The sequence below is a fragment of the Anneissia japonica genome, unplaced genomic scaffold (assembly GCF_011630105.1).
Source record: "Anneissia japonica isolate Jap-2015-1 unplaced genomic scaffold, ASM1163010v1 scaffold2946_len44076_cov179, whole genome shotgun sequence".
NCBI classification, from domain to species: Eukaryota; Metazoa; Echinodermata; class Crinoidea; order Comatulida; family Comatulidae; genus Anneissia; species Anneissia japonica.
The window spans coordinates 33,516-44,953 of NW_022702886.1; the positions used below are offsets into that span (position 1 = coordinate 33,516).

Genomic DNA, 11,438 nt, shown 5'->3' on the forward strand with positions numbered 1-11,438 from the left:
TCGCATTGACTATTGCAAAGTCCTACTGTACGGTCTTCCAAATAAAACTCTTAATAAACTGCAAATTGTTCAGAATACAGCAGCATGGATTATAACTAAGACATCCCGATATGAACACATTATTCCAGTATTAAAAGACCTTCACTGGTTACCAGTACAGGCACGGATTAAATATAAGCTGCTTAACAAACAAACCTCTGCGATCCCAAGATTATTGTACTTTATGTATCAAATGGTGAGAGGGGTTTTGCAAAGGCCGCACCTAAGCTCTGAAATCATGATCTGCCGTATCAGCTCCCCACTGCTTCTTTATTAAACATTTTTTTAAAAAGCACTTAAAACGCAATTATTCATTTTAAATTAAAATCAATAACTAGTTACAGCAGCACTGTTTTTAATTCTGGATATATTTATGTCATATTTTTATATTTCTAATTTTTTTACTGTATTAATATATTGCAATAATATAATTGCAATATTGTAATTATTGCCTGGATTTGAGATATTATGCAATGTTTAGATTTTTATTGGTAATTTTTTGTAATTTATTGTAGCCCAAGGTTTTTATAACATTTTTTATAAAATCTTGTCAATCAATCTGTATATACTGGAGCCATATTTTTATAAATTATTTTTTACTGTATCATTTTATAAATATTATTGTAATTAATTTATGAATTTGAGATGTTCTTAATTGTTTATATTTTGATTGGTAATTTATTATAGTTTAAATGTAGCTTAAGGTTTTTATAACATTTCTATTATTAATTTTGCAATCTAATTACAGTATTTAATTAATTTGTATATCCGATAACTGTCATATTCTTCGAAAAAATGTATATTTTTGTATTCTATTTGTATCCTTAATGTAAAGCGCCTTTGAACATGAGTACTCATGAAAAGGGCGCTATAGAAATTTGGTAAATAAATAAATAATTAAATATATATATCATAATAACAGTGTTCGAATAGGAAAATATTATTCATATCAAGCATAGCTCAACGAAAAATTCCCTTATTTCAGTTGTAAGAAAAAGTGTCTCTGGTGGCATTCAAATTGCAACCTCTTGCTATAAAGGCGAGTGTCGTACCCATTAGACCACTGAAACCTACAGGGTATAGGCAAAGATCAAACCCCCAGACACTTTCTCCCATCTGACTGAAACTCTCACAGTGGAGCTGTGGTTAAGCTAGAAAAGCTTGTAGGTTGCAGCATAGAGAAAATAGAACAGTTCTATATTCTCTATGGTTGCAGATAATTAATCAAACATTTATTCAGATGTGTTTTAAATTTTTAATAGAGGGACCCTGAACATCAGCTGGCCTTCTTGGTCCAGTTGGAAGGGTCACCCTCTATAAATAGAGTTAGAAGAGGAGAAGTAGTAAATAATATTCAAATCAAGTGTGCTTAGCACTGTAAACACAATATAAACAAACAGATAAATAATAACAGTGCTCATATAGGAACATGGTGTAATAACCGAACCAAGCATAACTCATCTTCTTAAAGACATGAGTTGGTAACCAGTGAAGCTGTGAGAGTAAGGGTGCAACATGGTCAATTTCTACGCTCGGAAAATGAGTTTGGACCCGTTTTATTTCTTTATCAATGAACCATGAAGTAAAAAATAGAATAAGAATAATTGAAACAGAAAAGTATTGAACAGTGTACAGCATTGTGGCAAACATCTACGTATTCTCTGATTTTGGAGATATTTCTGAGGTTGTAGTTAAGTGATTTTGATAATGATGTAATGTGATCTGATTTGATATAAATGTAAAAAATGAACTGAATTAGACTGTATTAGGTTCACTTTTTTCATTTCATAGATGTTGTTATAAAACCGTATTAACAATACAAGGTTTAAATGAGACTATGATGTATGTCTAGGTCACAAAGTGAATTTTTGATATACCATGATGCACCTAAACTTTCCAGCGTGCTTGCAAATACCTTCATGCAGTGCTTTTTACAGCTGTTTTTTTGCTCAGTTTTAACATCACTTTTTATGATGATGGCCACTGGGACTTAAATGCAAGGGGTGCTAGCCAAAAATATAAATATTAGACAGGCCACCTACCCACACAGGGCTTTTAATATATTTTCGCAGGCCGCAACAAAACTGCCATCGGGCAGCATATGTCTTGGCGGGTGCCCACTGTGATTTAGGTGGATGGAATTTCCAGCCATGATCACATATGTACAGTATTAGAGCCACCTTAGGTTTACATATGTTAGATAGTTATTATTTCATTTAGTCTTTCAAACATTATGTACACAAAAGAAAGTTACAATAAAAACCAAACCAACCAAATCACTGCAGCTAAGACAGTTGACACAACCCCGAATTCAGTTAATTATTGATTGATGACTGATTACAAAGAAATCAGACAGACCTTATTCAATTTGGAATATTGCAAATCAATTTATTGATGATATTAAGGATATTTGTACAGTGGTTAACATAGCACAAAACAACAAGATTACAAACATGGAATAAGTTACACATAATTACATATTCACAACTGTATAGATAAAATGGAGCAAGAACAACCAAGAATATAATTATTTACAATTAGCTTGGCATTGATACTTAATAGCTATAATATCACATTTTAACTGGTAATAATATAATAAATGTAATATAATAATATTAATAACAATAAGATATATGTAGAATATAGTAATAATCTAAAAAAATTATAATATCAATAACTTACTGATCTAAGTTTAATACTATACTAAACACATATTTATATAACACATACAGTGTTGTATCCATCTTACTGAAATTATTTCAGTGACAATGTTCACTCACATTATCTCTTTAATCTTGGCTAATCCTAAATATCTGAAGATGATTCTTATATTAGCTTCCATTTGAAGCTAATTTTATTTATTGCATCCTTTATAACTTCATTAACGATGTATTGTCCCTTGCTAATGTCAAAAAATCATAAAAATAATTTTGAAATAAACTTGCTCATATTGCAATGTTTCTATCATTTTTCTCTGTAAACTGATGGGTAGACATTTTTTAAATACACCAATTTCTATGTTCAACTTGATAACTTTCATGTTACATCAAAATGGGCAAGTTAATTTCAAAAAAACATTTTATGATTTTTTTTTTTGTTATTTAGCAAGGGACAATACATCTTTAATAACTGTATGTTTTACTAAAGTATAACTGGAAGCATACAAATAGTACAAAATGTAATTAGGGCTATTTACCTTCTTTATTTTTTATCCAAAATTATGTTCAATAGCAAAATGGCAAATGTAAATATAAATAATTATAAAATGTGAAAAAAATGTACTTCAGGAATGAATAAATACAAAGAAACAAATGATTGAGTTGTAAACTAATCTAAATCATATCATTATTGGATACAAACAATCACAAGTACTTAGCTTATGTTATTGCTAATGTTTTTTTAAATACATATCTGTTCCAAAATAAAATGTATAAATCTCAATAAAAAAAAGGACTAAAAGCATGGTATGTATTCTTAAAAAATGAAAAGCTCCTACTGTAACATAAAGATGCTATCTAACAGAATACCAGGATATAAACATACTCTTCTCTTTAAATGGTGAATACAGTATTTTTTAGTTTTGTAAAACACCTTTTCAAATTTGTAAATATTTCTATACACACAACCTGTTAATCTTATTTATTTGGTATTAAGTTTTTTTTAATGATTATTAGCAGTTTCTCCCATAGACAGATACCGGTGCTATATAAGTGCTCAATTATTATTATTAATTTATATAAAATTGTTGAAATGTCACTAGCCACATCAATATGGCTATGACTTCTAACTGACATGATTATGAAATGTTACAAATACTGCTGTATGTAGCTCCGTGTTGCATAATTAGTAAAATGGCCATAATTTTATCCCACATATTATTTTAACCTATTCTGGCACAACTGACTGAATTCTCATTTCTCCTAGATTCCGAAAATTATGCCACTGTGGTCTGTAAATTCCTGATGATGACATAATTAATGTCGAAATATTGAATCCCGATACGATGGAGTGCATTTCGATACTTGGAGTTTCATATGTGGTCTGTAACTTTATTCATATTCACATCCATAATTAGTAGAATACTAATTGAGCTTTGGTTAGGTCATTCTCAATGGCTTGTAAGTGTTCTTTGTTCTGCTCTTCATCACCGATTAATAGTGTTCTCAACCATTCTTTGGCAGTCTTTAGGTTATTGTTCTTTGCTAACATATTTTTCCTCATTCTGCGGCCAAAAACATCCCAGAAAGGGTGTCCTAAATTAGGGTTTCCACTGTAAATGATTTAATCCCTCATTCGTCAATCTTCCATTCCCCAAGTTTTTTTTCATTTTTTTTCACATTACCAATGAAATGTTCATAAAAGCAACCCTAACGTTTGAATACAAATCAAGTCACAGAATACAATTACTGTATATAGATAATAACTTGACATCAATCTACACATTAATTATATAAAATTTGACATTATACCATCTTAGGTATTTTATCATACAAGTTATTTGTGCTACAAAATTTTATCAAATTGGAAATCACATCTACATACAAAGGGTAAAAGTGCTAAGTATGCAGAATTTGTGGGCAAGATTATACATCATTATTATGATCAAAAATCAAAAGCAAGGCCAATCCTAACAATGACATCACAGGAACCTTTAAATGCTGCCCTCTAGAGAGCTATTAAATATTATCACAGGAGATGGAGGTTACAAATACTAGTATGTAAATAAGATGTCATTTGTGCAAGAAGGGTGAATGGATGTTTGTGGGGGGTTTTGAGCAGAAGACATGGGTGCACAAACACCCAACAAATATTCTACTGCAATAGTAAGTGTAGTAAACAATAGATATGATATCCGAGTATAAAATCCAGCACTGAACAAAAAAAAAAAAAATTTCATATATAAATCATCAGCTGTTTGAAAATCACTTGACATATTAAAAATTTTTTGTGTAAAAATCTAGCAGAATTTAAAGGGTTTAAATATTCTATGGCACAACACATGGCAAAGAAAAGGCAAACATGTTAAGCCTCTGTTTTAATGGCAGAATGTTAATGCTAACAAGATTTAAATAGTAAGAAAAAAACAGAATCTAAAATTAAACAAACAAGACAACAAAGCCTGATGGTTTGTTTAATTTTTTTGCTTATGAAACCCGTACATTTAATATCCTCATCAAATTGACAAAATTAAACAAGGAAACCTGGAAACCACTGATCTCTATTATAATGGAAGGATTGCTCATTGGACAATCATTGGACAGAAAAAAGTGAAGCCACCGACGCCATAGGAGAGAATGGCGTGCCCAAGTGACGTACCAGTCTAGACAAGTTATTTTTTTGGTATTTGTTTAAATTATTGTTAAAAATAATGATTCTTGCAATACATTTTTAAAAATTTTACGAAAAGACTTTTCAAATCATCTAACCATTTAAAGTACCTGTTTGTGCAGTTTATAGAAGCACAAGCAATGAAGAGTTGTTGGTGATCATCACACCGGTTCAAAGGTTATGCACTGTGATGACGTGTTTGTGACGTTCCCCAACATATCAGTGGCTTCACTAAAACCAGGCAATGAACAATCCAGCCATTATTCAGGAGATCAGTGCTGGAAACACGCAATTTAGTTCAACTTGACATGGACTGTTTCTTGATGCTCTCATGCAAAGCCACAACACTTCATTAAAACATTCTGAAAACTGATAATTTACTATGGATATTGTGAAAAGCGGTCAAGTGACCAGCCGCCATGTAACCAGCAGACATGTGACCAGTACTTTGAGGTCAGCAAATTATGTGTCTGGCAACATTCTTCACTTTCTTTTCAATGAATTTGACTTATGAGTAGAATAATGTTACCTGCAAGAAACAAGGACTTACAGTTGAGAACATAGTCACACACTCCAGCAGGAATGCATGCATTTAAGAACCCATACCTGCACCTGCATCTTCTTTAAAGGATAATTATCGTTTTTATGCTCATTGACAGCTTGTCAAACTGCCAACTTTCCTCTCATCAATTTGCCTTGACTCTTCATGAGGAGATAAAATTATCTCATTGCAATTGGTAAACATAATGTATCTTATTGTCTCATACAATGTCATCAACAAATGATGTATCAAGTTCTTGTATTAGAGTCCTAACGAATGACATTTCTTTTCGTGCATTCTCAAATATGATAGTGGGATCGTCTGAATCGCAGCGTAAACAGTTTGGCGCCATCACCATTGCCAGGTTATTTTCATCCATCTTAGTTGAGCTTACTGTTTCTTCTTTGACAAATTTCTGGTAAATAAAATTTCACAACTTATTAGTAAAATAGATGTGCAATGAGACTGTACGATCAAGACATTCTCAAAAGTATTGAGTTATTTAAAACATACTTTTATGATATAAAAGTATGAATATTACATATCATATGTGTATTTTGGATATAGTTTCATTTATATTTTGCTATGATTTAATATTGTTTAAATCCTTTTGAATTAATTTTTCAACTTGAAATTGTTTGGCTCACATACAATGTGACTTTTGGGCCATGACTTGTGACCAATTTTGAATAAAAGTGAAATGAAATACTTTTTGAAGTTAATATTGAAGGATAAAGAGATGGAAATGCTTGAAATGCTACATAAACTGTATCAAGGATGAAGTAGTGGTGCTATATTAATCATAAGCAGCTCAGTTGGCTAATCTGGTGGTAGCCACTGTGTATGCGCTGAACTGTGGAGATCTCTAGGTCACCAGTTCAATTCCCATCGCTGCCTGTCCTTGTGTTTCAGCTGGAGGGCTGAAATACAAGTTACAATAGCGCACCGTCTTTCGGATGAGACGTTTAAGCCGTTGGTCCTGTGTGCATTTATGGCCCATGTGCACGTTAAAGAACGCTGTACACTCTTCGGAAAAGAATAGGGAATTGTTTCCCGGTGTACTGCCCAATCACCACCAGAAGGACCCTACTGGAAATAAGTCTTCTTCTAGACTCTGTGGGCTATCCTTGGTGTTTACACTGAATAAATCAAATCCAATCCAATAAAATTCTAATAAAACAATGTGAGGAGATGCAACATACCTGTAAAAACCGTATGAAGTAGCACAGAACCAGTCGGTTGATTTCTGGTAGTTGGCTAACAATATGTAATGCCTCTTTTGTGTTCTTGCAATCGATACAACGTTCATAGAGTTCAAATGGTATGAGGGGCTCGTACAACTCACGGTACCACAGTTTGAGTAATGATGCTGGTACATTGGGATCCTTACATGATGGTTCCATCCATGTGTCACATTTCACTTTGAGGGCGTTCACCTCATCAATGTCGCCTGGTATTCTGATAATAGAATGTTTCAAACTTTCATTTCAATATCATTTCACTTATTGGATTATATACACCAACATAGATAAATTATTATCATTGAATTGAATAACACATAATATAAACAAAATTATTATTTCCATATTCAACCAAGTTTTCCATATAATATGTTTGTTGATAGTGATTATATAATAGTAGATGTTGAGAGACGAAAACTTGATAAGGAGTGTTGATGATAGTGGGAGAATAGTTAGTTTCTACTGAAGAAGTTATCCAGTATCTAAGACAAAAAAATAAAGAAAAATAAAGATTTAAAATAACTATTTACTTGAGCAATGAAAGATGACATATGAATCGAAACAGAATGCCCAGTGATATCGCTAAAAGGTCATACATGCTATAATAAACACTTTTGCACAGAGAGTCTGTCAAATCAATGTGATCAATATATATAATACCTGAATATGCCTTCAGTTTTGTCACCACCTAGCTTCAGAACCTCTTCTGACAACACAGTCACCACCCATGGAATCTTGTGCTCTGGAAACCTCTCCTTCTGTAACTCCATGACTTCATCCAGCATACTGCCAAACATTGATGGATGGAAGACAGATCGCTGCAAAAAACCAACAGAATTAATGACTCTTAAAAATACAGCCACTGTAAATTGAATGGACATTGTAAGAATACTGCATATATGAAAAAAACAACACATTATTGATGGACAAGCCAATGTAAACAAAATAAAAATTCAAATGATCAGTAACATTCTTATTTAAATAAATATAGTTGTAATCTTCATTTCTTATATTTATTTAGCTATTTCAATTTCTTCAGGAGTAATTATATTTGGTTTATTTACCTTAGCTGTTTCAATTTCTTCAGGTGTAATTATATTTGGTTTATTTACCTTAGCTATTTCAGTTTCTTCAGGTGTAATTATATTTGGTTTATTTACCTTAGCTATTTCAATTTCTTCAGTTGTAATCTTTTTGTTCCCCTTTCTTGCTCCTGCTTGTGAAATCCTTTCTAGCTTTCTCATGCTGTATGCAGCATATCGACTTACTTCAACCTAAAACATATGAATTGTTGAAAATATTTTACACTTTACCAGTACATGAATTGTTATCAAATTAACATTACACATAACGCCATGAGGTTTACTGCTCCAGGGGTGGGAAATGTTTGAGACAGACTGTATTACTCCTCCCCTTTTGCAAATTGTTTTAATTTGTAAGGAAAACTTTCATTTTTTTGAAGGATTTGACAATCTTCCAAGTCTCATTATTCCCCAACCTTACAACTTCCTAAAGCACATCTTTTTCTAAAGAGAGTTAAATACGAAGGTCTTAATATTAACAATGGATACAATTAACTAGTGATTAATGGCACTTGCTTGCATATTACTCATACAGTTTGCTTTTGGCAATGGTTTCCCATGGCCCTCAGCAATACTGGCTAGATAGCTTCCTTATCAACATTAAGGCCATGTATCTTAAGGAGCTATGGACTTTATAATTTAAGGGTGTTCCATACTTTGAATATTTTGCAATGATTTTAATTTAGGTTATTCTGAATTTTGATAGGTATTAATCACTTTATAAATTAATATGTAACTTTGACAATAATCATAACATTTAATAATGCTGTTATTTTACATTTTATTTATTTTTTTACCATCTTTACAGGGTGACATATTGCAAAACACCTGATACCAACAATTAGGAAGAAAATTAGTGAAATAAATATACTATTGTTAGTTGTGAAAGTAATACAATTTATTTGTTTAGTTGTATCTTCAGAATAATAGGGACACCCAATAACTTGTGAAATAAATATACTATTGTTAGTTGTGAAAGTAGTGCAATTCATTTGTTTACTTGTATATTTTGAATAAAAGGGACACGCAATAACTTGTGAAATAAATATACTATTGCTAGTTGTGAAAGTAGTACAATTCATTTATTTAGTTGTATCTTCTGAATAATACAGACACCCAATAACTTTTGAATTATTGCCGTGGTATTGTTGTAAAACTGCAAGTTATCTAGGAAGCTAGACTATATTTATATTTGGCTGCCCTTCACAACTAAAAGGAGAGGTGCAATGCGAAGTAACAGCAACACATTTGACTTCACTGATGAAAATGTCTCTTTCTGAATAAATATACTCACTTTTCTTGTATCGAAATTTCCATCTAAGTGTTTGTAGATGTAACCCTCTAGGTAAGAATAGAATCGACTTGATGGCGGAAAGATTGACAAACAAACAGCAATGATTTCCCAACCCTTCATCAAGCTGTCACTGTAAAAACAACAAGATACAAAGTGTTCAAGATTGCACCAAAGGAAACGCGCGTCAGGTGATGAGGAACTGCTTTGAGATGGATATCTTAATGTGTTTTAATACTTTCTACAAAAACAAGTATGACAACACAACCACACTTAACTAAGTATTGTTTGAAGGTTTGCATGGCGAATTAATAACATATATGTTTAAGCTTGCGGTACACAAAGTAGGTAAGTTCTGAAATTGAGAAAGTCTGGACGTTTCGACTGTGTTGCAACTCAATTGAACTTTGAGACTTTCTCAACTACAACAGTTCTTTTCAGAACTACCTACGTGGTGTACCGCAAGCTTAAACATATATGTCACACTTAACTACAAAACAACAACACCCTTGGTCATAAGACAATGAGTAACAAATCATATGAAACGATGGCTTGCAATGCCAAAATATAATCAAGATCTCTGAAATGTAGTAAAAATAGCTCTTATTTATATTTTACCCTGATAGCTAGCATGGTATATTTCACTCACACTAACAATAATATACATTGATTTTAAAACTCATTCATCTTGCTTTTTTCATGGTTTAACATGAAAGAATAGCAATATTAATAATTGAAATGATAAATACATACTCTCTGCGATTGTCTGTGGTCTGTTTGCATAATTGTATAAATATTTCATCCCGTAACTTTGGTTTCTTCCAACCACGTGTTGTTAGTTCTAAGATGGCTGTCTCTCTTGTAAATCCTTTTAATTTTTTGTCACTCATGTAACATTGAATCAGTGAGTAATTAGTTAAGTCAAATAAATTAAAATAATGCAAAATAATAAATAGTAATCACATCAAGTACCTTGACCTTAAAATAACATTGTCAACATCTTGGTATATTATTTCTAAGCTTAACTTCACTTTACAATGAGTAACATTTCACTACCTAGGGTATGCCACATGAAATATCACATTGTGATTCCACTATCATCAATGATATGCCATTGTATATTTCAATATCTAGGGATTATAGGATATGCCACATGGAATGACACTGTATGTTTTACTATCTAGGGATTCTAGAATATGCAATATGTAATGACATTTTAGGATTTCATATTGGTCTAACAGTGCCTGGTGTACCTAATACTGTTTTACTTAAGTTGATTTTCTTTTAAGTTTCATTTTGGATGTAGATGGTGACTCTTCTAGTTCATCTCCCAGTAGGTTGGCTGGCGATATACAGGTCCCTCTTTCTCGTCCTAATAACTCTTACTTATGATAAACGTTATTAAATTGTTCTTTTTAATGTTGTTAAATGCTAACATTATTGTATTTTATCATTATTTATAAAGTGCCTTTGACACTAGTAATGATCTATATAGAATGTTAGTAATCCTTGTTTTTTCTTTCTATCCATTGTTTTTCCATGGCTACAACATATCTCTCCAACTTTCTAGGCCTGGAGAATTGTAAACATCCCACTGAAAACTATTATAAATGTGTAATTATGTAATAACATTTTTTCCAAAGGATATATTTAAATGACTCCAATCCCTCACGTTTCACTTCCTTATCCCTGGTCATCAACATTGGTTTCTTGATAGGTTCCTGAGATAACAAAAAATAGCATACAATAAATGAATCTAACTAACATATCTACCGTACTATTTTAAATTTATAGTATTATGAATATTTTACTTTATTTATTTGTTACTTATTTATTCATTTCATATTTAAACTTGTATATATATCTGTTATTTTAAATATATATGTATATGTGTATGTGTATGCTTGTGTGTATGT

The 11,438-nt window shown here is 31.7% G+C and overlaps 1 protein-coding gene across 1 annotated transcript; it reads right to left on the reverse strand.

Annotated features, from left to right (window-relative positions):
* Positions 1-2,398: 2,398 nt before the first annotated feature.
* LOC117104135 (rho GTPase-activating protein 39-like) lies at positions 2,399-11,243 on the reverse strand (the record flags this gene model as incomplete). Its single annotated transcript, XM_033244822.1, has 7 exons — positions 2,399-6,323; positions 7,111-7,366; positions 7,810-7,967; positions 8,310-8,423; positions 9,526-9,655; positions 10,276-10,426; positions 11,171-11,243. Coding segments are annotated over 7 exons (1,077 nt in total), but the record flags the coding sequence as incomplete, so codon positions are not given.
* Between the last annotated feature and the right edge of the window lie 195 nt (positions 11,244-11,438).